Here is a 17,128-nt window from a genome sequence, read left to right as displayed (position 1 = left end):
CCTTTTCGTCAGAGCAAACACAACCATTTGGGGGACAGAATTCCAGATTTCCATGACATGCTGCATGATTGAAGTGTTCCCTAATTTTATTCCTAATGGCCCGACTCCAATTTTAAGACTGCAACCCTTTGTCCTTGATTCTCCCGTCGGGGAAAACAGCTTCTCTGATTCTACCCAGCCGACTACCTTCAACATGTTAAACACCCCGATCAGATCACTCCTCCCTCTTCTATACTCGAATCCACGTGGCTGTCCAACATTTGGTGGTATATTTACCAAATGAGCAATACAAGGGCTTTATTACTTTTCTTTTTAATGAGTATGATGCACCAGAAGTCACATTTACCTCATCACAAACATGAAGTGCAAAAGCTATGACCAGCATTCCAGTCGAGCAGTATCTTCCTTGGTGCTCATTCCAGTTGTCATGAACATACTTAAAAAAATGCGGGCTATAGATCAACACCTGAAAATTTCAAGAAGAAGTAATTGGACTTAGAACATAGAATCATACCGTGCAGAAGAGGCACTTTGGCCCATCAAGTCTGCACCAGCAGGCGAGAAACACCTGAACTCCCACAAAATCCCATCTACCAGCCCTTGGCCCAGAGCCTTGAATGATACGACATGTCAAGTGCTCATCCAGGTACTTCTTAAAGGATGTGAAGCAACCCGCCTCTGCCACACGCCCAGGCAGCGCATTTCAGACCGTCACCACCCTCTGGGTAAAAACGTTTTTCCTTACATCACCCCTAAACCTCCTGCCCCTCACGTTGAACTTATGTCCCTTTGTGAGTGACCCTTCAACACTTGGAATACTGTGTACAGTTCTGATCACCCTAATATAGAAAGGATATTATTAAACTAAAAAGAGCGCAGAAAAGATTTACTAGCATGTTACTGGGACTTGATGGTTTGAGTTATAAGGAGAGGCTGGATAGACTGGGACTTTTTTCTCTGGAACGTAGGAGGCTGAGGGATGATCTTATAGAGGTCTATAAAATAATGAGGGGCACAGATCAGCTAGATAGTCAATATCTTTTCCCAAAGGTAGGGGAGTCTAAATCTAGAGGGCATAGGTTTAAGGTGAGAGGGGAGAGATACAAAAGTGTCCAGAGGGGCAATTTTTACACACAGAGGATGGTGAGTGTCTGGGACAAGCTGCCAGAGGTAGAAGTAGAGGCGGATACAATTTTGTCTTTTAAAAAGCATTTAGACAGTTACATGGATAAGATGGGTATAGAGTAATATGGGCTAAATGTGGGCAATTGGGATTAGCTTAGCGGTTTATAAAAAAGGGCGGCATGGACAAGTTCGGACGAAGGGCCTGTTTCCATGCTGTAAACCTCTATGACTCTATCTAAAGGGAACAGCTGCTCCTTATCCACTCTGTCTACGCCCCTCCTAATCAGGTTGCCCCTCAGACCTCTCTGCTCCAACAAAGGTAAGTTGTAAGATAAGCTGCAACTCTACGAGTGCTGTGTATGCCTAAAATGAGGCAATGTGCAAACACCCAAAAAAGCAGCATGATTCTGTGCTGCTGGTTGCAAACCAGCTGGCTTTTGAATCAAATTCCTCATGGTTTATACAAGGCACACAGGATATCAACAGAAATGCAATCAATGACCCTGAACCCTGGGAGATGCAGTCAAATTTGTGTTCCCTTAACATGCTGATGCTGTCAGCCATGAAAATAATTAATCACTGAATCAGACAGTGCAGAAGAGGCCCTTCGACCCTTTGAGCCCACACCGACATGCGAGAAACACCTGAGCTTCCACCTAATGCCATTTACCAGCACTTGGCCCATAGCCTTTGAGTTGAAGTTTAGGTCTGGTTGAATAATGCATTTTTTGCTCCTTTATGCTTCCGCAACAAGCTGGAGAGATGTCCTCATTACCAATTCCCAACTACCAATAACCATCACTAGGATGAAAATCCAGCCCATAATCACTATATTACAGTGTGATTTTTAAAATGTACAAAAAATACATTCAATATCAGTGTTTGATAGGATTTTTCCAAGATGTCTCACAGCTTTGATCTGGAAGCGGGCACTAGAACTCCAGCGTTGGTAGAAATGTTCCAACTATAATGTAAATGTGACCTCAACCAGTCACCAAAGATCTTCCACCTGCACATTCCCAACTAAATACAGAGAACAAAATTCCAACTCACCTTGTCTTTATTTGCATTGATCTTACGTAACACTGGTGCATATGTGCTGTTCATAAAAGAATAAAATGTAAAAAATGTCATTAATTAATCTCATTCTGAGCACAGAGTTAAAGAGAATATAATAATTTTATCGAAACAATCTGATGTCTAATTGTATCGTATTGATCAACTTGGATATATATTGTTAATTGTTGACCGACAGTGCATCGAAAATTCTTGATCAACATATTAATTTATCCTTTATTTTCATTGAATTTGTGTGTCCAATGGACACTTGTTTTAATATATTCATTCATGGGATGTGGGCATTGCTGACTAGGCCAACATTTATTGCCCACCCCTAATTGTCCTTGAGAAGGTGCCTTCTTGAACTGCTGCAGTCCATGTGGTGTAGGCACACCCACAGTGCTGTTAGGGATGGAGTCCCAAGATTTTGACCCAGCGACAGTGAAGGAACGGTGACATATTTCCAAGTAGGATGGTGTGATCCCATGTGTCTGCTGCCCTTGTTCTTCTCAGTGGTACTGATCATGGGTTTGGAAGCTACTGCGTAAGGAACCTTGGTGAGTTCCTGCAGTACATTTTGTAGTTGGTGGACACTGCTGCCATTGTTCATTGGTGATAGAGGGAGTGAAGGGTGCAGACCATGCAAAGGTCCGCTGACCTTGGGTGGTATTTTTCAGTTTTGGGGCGAGTGTGGCTGGAAAATGTTTTTAGGGCGGCACGGTAGCACAGTGGTTAGCACTGCTGCTTCACAGCTCCAGGGACCTGGGTTCGATTCCCAGCTTGGGTCACTGTCTGTGTGGAGTTTGCACATTCTCCTCATGTCTGCATCGGTTTCCTCCGGGTGCTCCGGTTTCCTCCCACAGTCCAAAGATGTGTGGGTTAGGTTGATTGGCCATGCTAAAATTGCCCTTAGTGTCCTGGGATTCATAGGTTAGAGGGATTAGTGGGTAAAATATGTAGGGGTATGAGGGTAGGGCCTGGGTGGGATTGTGGTCGGTGCAGACTCAATGGGCCAAATGGCCTCTTTCTGTGCTGTAGGGTTTCTATGATTCTATGAAAATCCTGCCCTTGGTGTCAGGAGAATTAGCAGGTTAAATATGTGGGGCTATGGGGATAGGGCCTGGGGGGGATTGTCGGTGCAGGCCCAATAGGCCGAATGGCCTCCTTCTGCACTGTAGGAATTCTATGATTCTAATTGTGTTGTTGCCTTCCATTCAATAGAGATGGAAAACAAAACAAATGTAAATATAACATGGAGGGAAGTTGACCACCATGGAGTCACAAGTCTGATTCAGCTATTGACTCACCGAGTGATTTGGCCCGTGGTGAAGGCACTGATTAGCCACTTCATGTCTAACACTTTAAATGGGATCAGGACCAAGGACACGTTGCTCGGGAGATTCTGAGCACTCTCAGGGTACATGAAGTGATGAGTGGTTTTAGTACCCACGTCCGCCTCGTAGCCAGAGGTTTGTGCCCGATTCATCCTATGAGAACAGGAGACAAGGAAAGGAAAATGAGATGTCAGAAGACAACAGGACATTAAGCGAGTGCTAAAACGATTCCAGCTCTGGGGTGATCTTAAACCCCCGCTCTCCCTCCATGGGAATGGCGGCTGGGGTTCAAGATCCAGCAAAACCCAGAAACGATGGATCTCGCTGGCAAGATTGCGATCTCAATTTTCACCGCCCCCTCGCTGGCAACATTACCAGGTTCATGCATATAAGGGATGTGAACTTAATCTTAATCAACTTAAATATAATTAAACACCCCCCTTGCCAGATATTCTCTCCTAAGTATATTTTCAAATCACGCCACAGGTTCACCCAGACATGAACCTGTCGAGGGAATCCCCCCCACTCCCCCTTCCCTGGGGCATAAAGGTGAGCATAGCCCCTGGGGGAGAGGGATGTGGCCAGGCAATAGCCTGGCACTGCCCCTGACACAGGTTGGTATGGTAGAGGTAGGGTCCCCCAAACCCCTTGGGCTCTGGCTTTCCGATTTGATTTGATTTGATTTATTATTGTCGCATGTATTAACATACAGTGAAAAGTGTTGTTTCTTCTGTGCTATACAAAGCATACCATTCACAGAGAAGGAAATGAGAGAGTGCAAAGTGTAGTGTTACAGTCATAGCTAGGGTGTAGAGAAAGATCAACTTAATGCAAGGTAAGTCCATTCAAAAGTCTGACGGTAGCAAGGAAGAAGCTGTTCTTGAGTTGGCTGGTACGTGATCTCAGACTTTTGTATCTTTTTCCCGAAGGAAGAAGGTGGAAGAGAGAATGTCCGGGGTGCGTGGGGTCCTGAATTATGCTGGCTGCTTTGCTGAGGCAGCGGGTAGTGTAGACAGAGTCAATGGATGGGAGGCTGGTTTGCATGATGGATTGGGCTACATTCATGACCTTTTGTAGTTCCTTGTGGTCTTGGGCAGAGCAGGAGCCATTCCAAGCTGTGATACAACCAGAAAGAATGCTTTCTATGGTGCATCTGTAAAAGTTGGTGAGAGTCGTAGCTGACATGCTAAATTTCCTTAGTCTTCTGAGAAAGTAGAGACATTGATGAGCTTTCTTAGCAATAGTGTCAGCATGGGGGGACCAGGATAGGTTGTTGGTGACCTGGACACCTAAAAACTTGAAGCTCTCGACACTTTCTACTTCGTCCCCATTGATGTAGACAGGGGCATGATCTCCTTTACGCTTCCTGAAGTCGATGACAATCTCCTTCGTTTTGTTGACATTGAGGGAGAGAATATTGTTGCCGCACCAGTTCACCAGATTCTCTATCTCATTCTTGTACTCTGTCTCGTCATTACTTGAGATCTGACCCACTACGGTGGTGTCATCAGCAAACTTGAAAATCGAAATGGAGGGGAATTTGGCCACACTGTCATAGGTGTATAAGGAGTATAGTAGGGGGCTGAGAATATAGCCTTGTGGGGTGCCGGTGTTGAGGATGATCGTGGAGGAGGTGTTGTTGCATATCCTTACTGATTGTGGTCTGTGAGTTAGGAAGTTCAGGATCCAGTCACAGAGGAAGATGCCACGGCCCAGGCCACGGAGTTTGGACTTGTGTTTCATGGAAATAATGGTGTTGAAGACTGAGCTGCGGTCAATAAATAGGAGTCTGACAGAGAGTCAGAGAGGTTTACAGCATGGAAACAAGCCCTTCGGGCCAACTTGTCCTTGCCGCCTTTTTTTTAAAAAACCCCGAAGCTAGTCCCAATAGCACGCATTTGGCCCATATCCCTTTATACCCATCTTACCCATGTAACTGTCTAAATGCTTTTTAAAAGATAAAATTGTACCCGCCTCTACTACGACCTCTGGCAGCTTGTTCCAGACACTCATCACCCTCTGTGTGAAAAAATTGCCCCTCTGGACCCTTTTGTATCTCTCCCTCTCACCTTAAACCTGTGCCCTCTAGTTTTAGACTCCCCTACCTTTGGGAAAAGGTATTGACTATCTAGCTGATCTGTGCCCCTCATTATTTTAGAGACCTCTATAAGATCGTCCCTCAGCCTCCTACACTCCAAAGGAAAAAGTCCCAGTCTATCCAGCCTCTCCTTATAACTCAAACCATCAAGTCTCGGTAGCATCTTAGTAAATCTTTTCTGCACTCTTTCTAGTTTAATAATATCCTTTCTATAATAGGGTGACCAGAACTGTACACAGAATTCCAAGTGTGGCCATACCAATGTCTTGTACAACTTCAACAAGACGTCCCAACTCCTGTATTCAATGTTCTGACCACTGAAACCAAGCATGCTGAATGCCTTCTTCACCACTGGGAACACACGAAGCAAGTGTGGAATACAAGGAAAATAGAAAGAAACTTAAGCAAGGAGTAAGGAGGGCTAAAAGGGGTCACGAGAAAGCATTGGCCAGCAGGATTAAGGATAATCCCAAGGCTTTTTATACATATATAAAGAGCAAGAGGGTAGCCAAGGAGAGAGTTGGCCCACTCAAGGACAGGGGAGGGAATCCATGCGTGGAACCAGAGGAAATGGGTGAGGTATTAAATGAGTACTTTGTGTCAGTATTCACCAAAGAGAAGGACTTGGTGGATGATGCATCTAGGATAGAGTGCGTAGATAGTTTGAGTCATGTTGAGATCAAAAAGGAGGCGGTATTGGGGTTCTTGAGATACATTAAGGTAGACAAGTCCCCAGGGCCTGATAGGATATACCCCAGAATACTGAGAGAGGCAAGGGAGGAAATTGCTGGGGCCTTGACAGAAATCTTTGTATCCTCACTGGCTACAGCAGAGATACAGTAAGAAGTCTCACAACACCAGGTTAAATTCCAACAGGTTTATTTGGTAGCAAAAGCCACTAGCTTTCAGAGCGCTGCTCCTTCGTCAGGTGAGTGGGAGTTCTGTTCACAAACAGGGCATATAAAGACACAAACTCAATTTACAAAATAATGGTTAGAATGCGAGTTTTTACAGGTAATCAAGTCTTAAAGGTACAGGCAATGTGAGTGGAGAGAGCGTTAAGCACAGGTTAAAGAGATGTGTATTGTCTCCAGACAGGACAGTTAGTGAGATTTTGCAAGCCCAGGCAAGTCGTGGGGTTACAGATAGTGTGACATGAACCCAAGATCCCGGTTGAGGCCGTCCTCATGTGTGTGGAACTTGGCTATCAGCCTCTGCTCAGCAACTCTGCGCTGTCGTGTGTCATGAAGGCTGCCTTGGAGAACGCTTACCCAAAGATCAGAGGCCGAATGCCCGTGACCGCTGAAGTGTTCCCCAACAGGAAGAGAACACTCTTGCCTGGTGATTGTCGAGTGGTGTTCATTCATCCGTTGTCGTAGTGTCTGCATGGTCTCCCCAGTGTACCATGCCTCGGGGCATCCTTTCCTGCAGTGTATCAGGTAGACAACGTTGGCCGAGTTGCAAGAGTATGTACCGTGTACCTGGTGGATGGTGTTCTCACGTGAGATGTCTCTAATGGCCTCTGATCTGACGAAGGGGCAACGCTCCGAAAGCTAGTGGCTTTTGCTACCAAATAAACCTGTTGGACTTTAACCTGGTGTTGTGAGACTTCTTACTGTGTTTACCCCAGTCCAACACCGGCATCTCCACTACAGGGGAGATCCCAGAGGATTGGAGAATAGCCAGTGTTGTACCTTTGTTTAAGAAGGGTAGCAAGAATAATCCAGGTAATTATAGGCCGGTGAGCCTTTCATTAGTGGTAGGGAAATTATCGGAGAGAATTCTTCGAGACAGGATTTATTCCCACTTGGAAATAAGTAGAAGTATTAGTGAGAGGCAAGATGGTTTTGTGAAGGGGAGGTCGTGTCTCACTAACTTGATTGAGTTTTTCGAGAAAGTGACGAAGATGATTGATGAGGGTAGGGCAGTGGATGTTGTTGACATGGACTTCAGCAAGGCCTTTGACAAGGTCCCTCATTGCAGACTGGTGCAGAAGGTGAAGTCGTATGGGATCAGAGGTGAGCTGGCAAGGTGGATATAAAACTGGCTCGGTCAAAGGAGACTGAGGGTAGCAGTGGAAACGTAGGTTTCTGAATGGAGAGCTGTGACAAGTGGCGTTCCTCAGGGATCAGTGCTGGGACCTTTGCTGTTTGTAATATATATAAATGATTTGGAGGAAAATGTAACTGGATTGATTAGTAAGTTTGTGGATGACACAAAGGTTGGTGGATTTGCGGATAGCGATGAGGACCATCAGAAGATGTAGCAGGATATGAATCAGTTGGAGACTTGGGTGGAGAGGTGGCAGATGGAATTTAATCCAGACAAATGCGAGGTAATGCATTTTGGAAGGTCTAATACAAATAGGAAATATACAGTAAATGGCAGAACCGTTAAGAGTATTGTTAGGCAGAGGGATCTGGGTGTACAGGTACACAGGTCACTGAAAGTGGCAATGCAAATGAAGAAGGTAGTCAAGAAGGCATACGGCATGCTTGCCTTCATCAGCTGGGGCATTGAGTTTAAAAATTGGCAAGTCATGTTGCAGCTTTATAGAACCTTAGTTAGGCCACACTTGGCATATAGCGTTCAATTCTGGTCGCCACACTACCAGAAGGATGTGGAGGCTTTGAAGAGGCTACAGAAAAGATTTACTAAGATGTTGCCTGGTATGGAGGGCATCAGCTATGAGGAGAGGTTGGAGAAACTTGGTTTGTTCTCACTGGAACGACGGAGTTTGAGGGGTGACCTCATAGAAGTCTACAAGATTATGAGAGACATGGACAGAATGGATAGTCAGAAGCTTTTTCCCAGGGTGGAAGAGTCAATTACTAGGGGGCATAGGTTTAAGGTGCGAGGGGCAAGGTTTAAATGTACGAGGCAGATTTTTTACACAGAGGGTGGTGGGTGCCTGGAACTTGTTGCCGGGGGAGGTAGTGGAAGCAGATACGATAGTGAGTTTTAAGGGGCATTTGGACAAATGCATGAATAGGATGGGAAAAGAGGGATACGGTCCCCGGAAGCGTAGGGGGTTTTAGTTAAGTCAGGCAGCATGGTCGGTGCAGGCTTGGAGAGCCGAAGGGCTTGTTCCTGTGCTGTAATTTTCTTTGTTCTTTGTTCACTCTGTCCACCTGTGACTCCATTTTCAAGGAGCTATGAACCTGTACCCCTCAATCTCTTCTGTAACTCTCCCCAACGCCCTACCATTAACTGAGTAAGTCCTGCCCCGGTTCAATCTACCAAAATACATGACCTCGCATTTGTCTAAATTAAACTCCATCTGCCATTCGTCAGCCCACTGGCCCAATTGATCAAGATCCCTTTGCAATCCGAGATAACCTTCTTCACTGTCCACAATGCCACCAATCTTGGTGCCATCTGCAAACTTACTAACCATGCCTCCTATATTCTCATCCAAATCATTAATAGGTGTCCTTGTTATCTAGGTGCTCCAGGGTTGAGTGCAGGGCCGGGAGGTGGCATCTGCTCTGGTCCAGTTGCGGTGGTAGGAAAACTGTAGTGGATCCAGGTCGTCCGGGAGGCTGGAATTGATTCGTGCCATGACTAACTTTCGATAATGATGGATGTCAGAGCCACCGGCTGATAGTCATTAAGGCACGCTGCTTGGTTTTTCTTAGGTACCGGGATGATGGTCGTCTTCTTGAAGCAGTTAGGGACCTCAGACTGTTGTAAGGAGAGGTTGAAGATGTCTGTGAATCCCCCCACCAGCTGATCCACGCAGGATTTGAGTGCTTGGAGCAAGGGTTTGACCTCACCACTCTCCCCAGTCATCGGCAGAACCCCGGGTAAATACACTATTGGGGGGGGAAGAAAATGAGCCCCCGATACATTTGTGGTGGGTGGAGTGGGGAAGTTTCAACTCTCTGCTGATCGTGGTGGCATCTTTAAAGGGTTTCTGTGGACTTAGCCTTGCCGCCTCTATCAGGCCCTGCCCGCTAGACTCAGGATGTAAACCATGCCTGCACGTTTTTTCTGTTAGAGTAGCAGAAAATCTGGTCTGAAAGCTCATCTATGCATCCGGAGAGATTGACACCGGGATTCAGTCGGAGATGGACACTCTTGGACAAAGTATGGGAATATTCCACCCATCATGTAGCAATCTCTTAAAGGCAAATTACAACAGGCCTAGTATCGTTTTGTGTGGTACAATGTTTAATGGGAGTAGTGTAAACCCCTCTGCATTACACAATGCTGGGAATGTCCTCAGAGGTCACACTTTTTACAGCTAAACCCTCACTAAGGAATTTAATTACAGTGTAAGAAGGGTGTGGACTGCTCACATTCTCTCAGCTTCTTCCACATGATTCTGGAAGCAAGGAAGATCCAGAACCTCTGAGTAACTAGGCTGCTGCAGTGAATGGACCAGTACAAGGTGTTTCACTGCTGTCACCCAATTGCCTTCCAATTAGGGTGCGTAAAATAACACTCCAGTGAAGTGCCCTGGAGCATTTTAGTACATTAGGGTGCTAAATATAAGTAGCTGTTATTGTGCCCAGCAGTGAACTGACCTGCTGAGGATTGTAGATGAAAACTGGCCACTTAGTTGAGGTACTCAAGGATAAGTGGCATTGATGGAACTGTACCTCATTGAGAATCAATGCTTTAAGGAGAATGGGAGCAGGACATTGGGAGTAAACAAAATGCGAGTCTCCGACAATGCTTCATTGAGTAATAGGTGCACCTTGAAGTGCTAAACCATGCAGATTAGAAAGGCTTCAGGTTTGATTCTGGATTTGTGTTAAAACTAGAAGGGCACATGGTCCCCATGCAAGTATGATGCACATTTAGAAATCAACCCATATTGCAGGGTGCACAAAGCAAGCTCTCACAATGGTACAAATGAAATCTGGAACGTGCAGATGTACAGCCTCACTGCACAACAACATTACCTGGTGATGCGCGATATAACACACGGGAGGCAGGATGTACTCAGGAAATAAAGGCTTTTATTGCCAACAATAACAGAGCTACCATATACAGTATACAATCCCTGACTAAAGGGTCACCAGGCAGAGCACTGACCTTTATACCTCTCCCAGGAGGCGGAGCCGACTGGGGTGTACCATAACAACTATATTAACAGGTAGAACAGCCCAACCCTAACCCCAACAGTAACATATCTACAGACTCATAGTACTGGCCAGACCATGGCTCAGCACTACCTGGTGGGAACCAACAATGGTTCACCACATTCACCCCTCCTTTGAAAACAAAGGCCGGCGGGGTACAAAACACAGAACAATTGTTCATCTGTCTATAAGTTCAAACGGTCTGGGGGACCGCACCGTCGTTGTGACCTCCTCAACACCGGCGATGAAACCGGTTCAGGCAATCGCGGTGACCTTCTCTCCAAGGCGGTGTCCAGTGACTCCTCCAGTTCCTCACGGGCCGGTAGACCCCGAGGTGGTGACAATCCGCTGAACTCGGGCACGTCTTGAAGTGGCGACCATCTCCTGGACTCAGGCAAGCTGTACACGGGAGTAAGAGGGTTAAGTGGTGGTCCCAGTACTGCCCGCGCCGTGTCAGGAGGGGAAATAATGGTTGGGGGGTCCCTAACAGGAGGTGTGGGAGCGACAGGGGTTTCCAAGCCCCCTGCTGGCGCCAGATCTCGAATCGAGACCGTGTCCTCTCGCCCGTCAGGATATGCCACGTAGGCATACTGAGGGTTGGCGTGGAGGAGATGGACCTGTTCAACCAAAGGGTCGGACTTGCGGGTCCTAACATGTCGCCGCAGGAGGACAGGTCCTGAGTACGTCAACCAAGAGGTCCCAGAGGAAGACTTCCGAGGGAATGAAAACATTCTCTCATGAGGAGTAGCGTTGGTTGCCGTACACAGGAGTGAGCATATGGAGTGGAGCGCATCAGGGAGTACCTCTTGCCAACGGGAGACTGGAAGACCTTTAGACCTCAACGCCAGTAAGACAGCCTTCCAGACTGTAGCATTCTCTCGTTCGACCTGTCCGTTACCCCTAGGGTTGTAGCTCGTGGTTCTACTAGAGGCAATCCCATATGAGAGCAGGTATTGCCTCAAGTCATCGCTCATGAACGACGAGCCCCTATCGCTGTGGATATAACAGGGGTAACCAAACAGGGTGAAAAGATCACGAAATGCCTTGATAACCGTGGCAGCGGTCATATCAGAACAGGGAATGACAAAGGGGAATCGTGAGTACTCATCAACCACATTGAGGAAGTACACGTTCCGATCTGTCGAGGGAAGGGGGCCCTTAAAGTCCACACTCAGTCTTTCGAATGGACGAGTGGCCTTAACGAGTTGTGCCCTGTCAGGTCGGTAGAAGTGCGGTTTGCATTCCGCGCATACCCGGCAGCTTCTGGTTATGGACCTGACATCCTCCACCGAGTAGGGCAGATTCCGGGCTTTTATGAAGTGGAAGAGCCGAGTGACCCCCGGATGGCAGAGGTCATTGTGGAGAGCCTGCAATCAATTCTCCTGCATACTAGCGCATGTTCCACGCGACAGGGCATCCGAGGGCTCGTTGAGCTTCCCTGGACGATACATGATATCATAATTGTAGGTGGAGAGTTCGATTCTCCACCTCAAGATCTTATCATTCTTGATCTTACCCCGTAACGTGTTGTTGAACATGAACGCCACGGACCGCTGGTCCGTGAGCAGAGTGAACCGTTTTCCCGCCAAGTAATGGCGCCAATGCCGGACGGCCTCCACAATGGCCTGGGCCTCCTTTTCCACCGCCGAATGTCGAATTTCAGGGCCTTGGAGGGTGCGAGAAAAAAAGGCGACAGGCCTGCCCGCCTGGTTAAGTGTGGCGGCCAGGGCGAAATCAGATGCATCACTCTCCACCTGGAAGGGGATGGACTCATCGATAGCGTGCATCGTGGCTTTCGCGATGTCGGCTTTTATTCTTGCAAAGGCTAAGCAAGCCTCTGGTGCTAGGGGAAAAGAGGTAGACTTGATGAGCGGACGGGCTTTGTCCGCGTAATTGGGAACCCACTGTGCGTAGTATGAGAAGAAGCCTAAGCATCTTCTCAGTGCTTTGACGCTAGTGGGCAGGGGAAGTTCGAGGAGAGGACGCATACGGTCTGGATCAGGGCCAAGGACCCCGTTTTCCACCACGTATCCGAGGATAGCTAGGCGGCGCGTGCGAAATACACACTTCTCCCTGTTGTAGGTCAGATTCAGGCGAGATGCAGTGCGTAAGAATCTAAGAAGGTTGGCATCGTGGTCCTGCTGGTCATGGCCGCAGATGGTGACGTTTTCCAGGTACGGGAAGGTAGCCCGCAGCCCGTTCTGGTCCACCATTCAGTCCATAGCACGCTGGAAGACCAAGACCCCATTCGTGACACCAAAAGGAATCCTTACAAAATGGTACAGGCGACCATCCGCCTCAAAGGCCGTGTATTGTCAGTCCTCTGGGCGAATGGGGAGCTGGTGGTAAGCAGATTTTAAGTCGATGGTGGAGAACACCCGGTACTGCGCAATCTGATTGTCCATGTCAGATATGCGCGGGAGGGGATACGCATCCAGCTGCGTGTATCTGTTAATGGTCTGACTATAGTCTATGACCATCCGGGGTTTGTTCCCATTCTTAAACCACCACGACTTGCGCTCTCCAAGGACTAGCGCTAGGTTGGATGATCCCTTCCTTGAGGAGCCGCTGAACTTCAGATCGAATGAAGATCCGATCCTCAGCGCTGTAACGCCTGCTCTTTGTTGCGATGGGCTTGCAGCCTGGCACGAGATTCTGGAATAGGGAGGGTGTGGTAATCCTAAGCGTTGAGAGACTACATGTGGAGCGCGTTGGGCAATTTAGAGGCTGCGGGTCTCCCACTGAAAGCGGAGGGAGTGGCCCACCGTATTGCAGGGTTACACTCTTCAAGTGGACCATAAAATCTAGTCCTAGGAGTATTGGCGCACAAAGGTGCGGTAACACAAGGAGCTTGAAGTTCTCGTAAACCGTGCCCTGCACCGTCAGATTGACCACGCAACTCCCTAGCACGGTGACAGACCGGGACCTTGACGCCATCAAAATTGTCTGCTTGACAGTTCGAATCTGGAGACCACACCGCTTCACGGTGTCTGGGTGAATGAAGCTCTCCATGCTCCCGCTGTCAAACAAACAATAAATCGGGCGTTTGTTTACCTGTATGTCCATCATGGACTTGTCGAGTCTGTGAGGCTTGGCCTGGTCCAGGATGATCGACGCCACTGTTGGTTCGTGGGCGCAACTGCAGGCAGCTGAGATGGTTGATGACGACCCCTGCTGGTCATTCGCGGTCGGTGCCGACCAAAATGGCTGCCCCCATAGGTCGCACGTAGACGATGGCGCCAAAACCTGCGGCCCCTGCAGGTCGCACGTGTCTTGCGACTCCGTCGTTCGGAATGGCGACGTCCTGGAATCGCACGTGGTAGAAGACCTTGAAGATGCAGAAGACAAGGAGGCCGGCTCCGGGGAGTCACACGCCGCACTGCTGTTCTTGGATGGAAGTTTGGACCGGCATACCTTGGAATAGTGCCCCTTCTTGCTGCAGGTGGAGCACAACACCGCTTTAGCTGGACATCGCTGCCGAGGGTGTTTCACCCCCCCCACAGAAGTAACACCGCGGGCCACCTGGAGCTGCTGCCGTTGTCAGGTCCGAGGCTGGGAACGCAATCGCGCAGTTTTTCGGTCCCACTGAATGAAGTGGGGTCTGTGACTGCCCCTGACACGCTGTCTCTACGTGGTCGTCGGGGTACATCGCCAGACTTTTGGAGGCCATTTCTAGAGCGTCAGCTAACTCTATGGATTTAGTGAGATCGAGGTTACCTTGCTCCAACAGCCGAAGGCGGATGTACGACGAGCCGATTCCCGCCACGAACGCATCTCGAGCTAGGTCATTCATGTACTGGTCTGCCGACACTGCCTTGCAGTTGCAGGCTCTGGCTAGCTGTTGAAGCTCGCACGCGTCCTGTTCCGTCGTTTCGCCGGGCTGCCGCCGTCGAGTGGCTAGAAGGTATCGAGCATGCATCTCATTCGGCGGTTTGTTGTATAGCTTCTTGAGAAGCTCGAGGGCCCCTTTGTAGTCGGTGGCCCCACGGATCGCTAGGTATACAGCGTCGCTTACCCTCGCGTGGAAGACCCGGAGTCTGTCGGCGTCGTTGTGGACCGCTGTGGAGGCGTCGAGGTAATCTTGGAAACACTTCAACCAGTGGTCAAAAGTGTTCGATGCTCCCGCCGCACGTGGGTCCAACGTAAGCCGTTCGGGTTTAAGCATTTGCTCCATGTTTTCTTTGTCGTTTTTAGAAAAAAAAGAATTTACTTGTTGGCAATAAAATTGATGCGCGATATAACACACAAGAGGCGTGATGTACTCGGGAAATAAAGGCTTTTATTGCCAACAATAACAGAGCTACCATATACAGTATACGACCCCAGACTAAAGGGTCACCAGGCAGAGCAGTGACCTTTATACCTCTCCCAGGAGGCGGAGCCGACTGGGGTGTACCATAACAACTATATTAACAGGTAGAACAGCCCAACCCTAACCCCAACAGTAACATATCTACAGACTCATAGTACTGGCCAGACCATGGCTCAGCACTACCTGGTGGGAACCAACAATGGTTCACCACACCTGGTGAACCACTCTGACAATCTGCTGTTTTATCTAATCTCAGCTGGGGAAATAGCTGTGATATCTCAAAGCATTTCACAGGAAAGAGAATTACTTTGAATTGCGGCAGAACACAGGAACCATTTTTGCACAAAGCAAGACCTCACAAGCAAAAACACGATGATTAAACAGTTAAATAGCTTGGTTCGTTTGCTGGAGAAACACAAGGACACAGAATTCCCTGCCTGTTGACAAACGGTGCATTGAGATCTTCACTGCTTACCTGAACCGGGTGCTGGTCTCAGGTGAGTGTTCAAGATCCCTATTTGGCCTCATCAGAAGAGCAGGTTCTCTGCTAACGTAGCACTCTCTCAGTGGTGCACTGGAATGTCATATCCTACAATGTTGAGCTCCATATTTTGGAATGTGGCTCCACATTCTGATCCAGAGGCGAGACTGCCAACTGAACCAAGTTTCTCTCAGATTCCAATCACTAGCAGTCGACAAGCCCAATCTAGGGTAAGTGAACAAACATCGGAGAGCCGCACAAGAGAAACATTGTATTAAGTATGTCCCCTTCATGTAGATGTTGAGCCGTGTGTCCAATTTACAAAGAGGTTTGTATACTTTCTTTTTTGTTGTCCGTCCAATTTTCTTTCTCTCCTCCTTTCACTGCTTAAGTTAAATAAAAAGCATTGCATAGTTGTTTGAGAAATTCTATCTGCAGGCATGGCATCATGAGCAATATTCTATTTGAATTCTGAACTTGCAATTCGCATCTCAAATAAGTGGGCAACATCCTAATTTTAACACCAAGCATCTTACCTCATGATTAAATCATTGGCGTCAATTGATGGTCCATATTTGGATCCTTTTAAATTGCCAGAATTTCCTACAACAGCACATGTCCTACATCTGTTTGCTCCCTGGTCCATGAACATATTGTCCCCCGGAAACAGATTAAATAGTTCTTCCATTATGTCACTAAGATTGGATGGGTTTTTTTCTTGTTGAAGCCTCTATGGGAAGGTAATATTTGAAAAAAAAGGTGATTCATTAGTTTATACCCAGCAATATTACATCAAATCATAACACTGTACAGAACGCAAGGCGACCCATTGAATCTGCACCAGCTCCTTTCAACAATCTAGTTAAGCCCACTCCTTTATTCTTATACCCGGCAATTCTTTTTGTCCAAGTACTTATCCAACTCCCTTTCGAAGGCTACAATTTGTTTTTTTTCACGTTGCTCCTAAAACTTCCCCCAATCACCTTATACCTGTGCCATCTTGTATTCCACCCTTCAGACATCTCTTTATCCTTCATGGTTTTAAAGATCTGAATCAAATCTCCTCTGAATCTTCACTGCTCCGAGGACAACACTTCAGTCGGCACACATCCCCAAACCATGTCACTAAATCTCCTTACCCTCTCCAAAGCCTTCACGATCACCTAAAGTGCCATGCCTGGCATTGGACCCAAACTACCCAACTTGTTGACTTTGGTGCTGTATTCTTCTATTTACAAAGCCCAGGATCCACATGCTGTACTGATCTGTCCTGCCACCTTCAGAGAATTGTGCACAACTGTCTACCCAGCTCCCTCTGTTCTTCCACTCCCTTTAAAATAGTACCATTTTGCCTCCATTTTCAACCTCAATCCTTGTACTAAAATAGAACCTAATATTCTGCACTGAATTACATCCGCCCTGATGGCCATTCCACCAGCTGTCTGAGTCTTGAAGTCGATTCATACCTTCCTCACCACCTACAACACTTGCGAGTTTCATGTCATCTGCAAGTTTCAAAATTGTACTCTGTACCTCCAAGTCCTAGTTATTACATATAATTAAAAACAGCAGTAATCCCAGTACTGAGCCGGGTGCAAACTCCAGTGTATACATCCCTCTGTTCTGATA

General features: G+C 47.5%; 1 protein-coding gene across 1 annotated transcript in view; it reads right to left on the bottom strand.

Moving 5' to 3' along the window:
• The window catches only part of LOC144495609 (CMP-N-acetylneuraminate-beta-galactosamide-alpha-2,3-sialyltransferase 1-like), a 101,432-nt gene that overhangs the window by 10,196 nt on the left and 74,108 nt on the right, over positions 1-17,128 (bottom strand). Inside the window, exons 3-6 of the mRNA XM_078215809.1 lie at positions 16,036-16,229; positions 3,492-3,671; positions 2,179-2,224; positions 347-466 (exon numbers count right to left, since the gene is read on the bottom strand). Coding sequence (XP_078071935.1) covers positions 347-466; positions 2,179-2,224; positions 3,492-3,671; positions 16,036-16,229 — 540 coding nt within the window. The remainder of the gene's footprint in view (positions 1-346; positions 467-2,178; positions 2,225-3,491; positions 3,672-16,035; positions 16,230-17,128) is intronic.

Source organism: Mustelus asterias, chromosome 7 (genome assembly GCF_964213995.1).
Source record: "Mustelus asterias chromosome 7, sMusAst1.hap1.1, whole genome shotgun sequence".
Taxonomy (NCBI): Eukaryota; Metazoa; Chordata; class Chondrichthyes; order Carcharhiniformes; family Triakidae; genus Mustelus; species Mustelus asterias.
The sequence above is the reverse complement of the archived record's forward strand: the minus strand, read 5'-3'. Positions and strand labels throughout refer to the sequence as shown.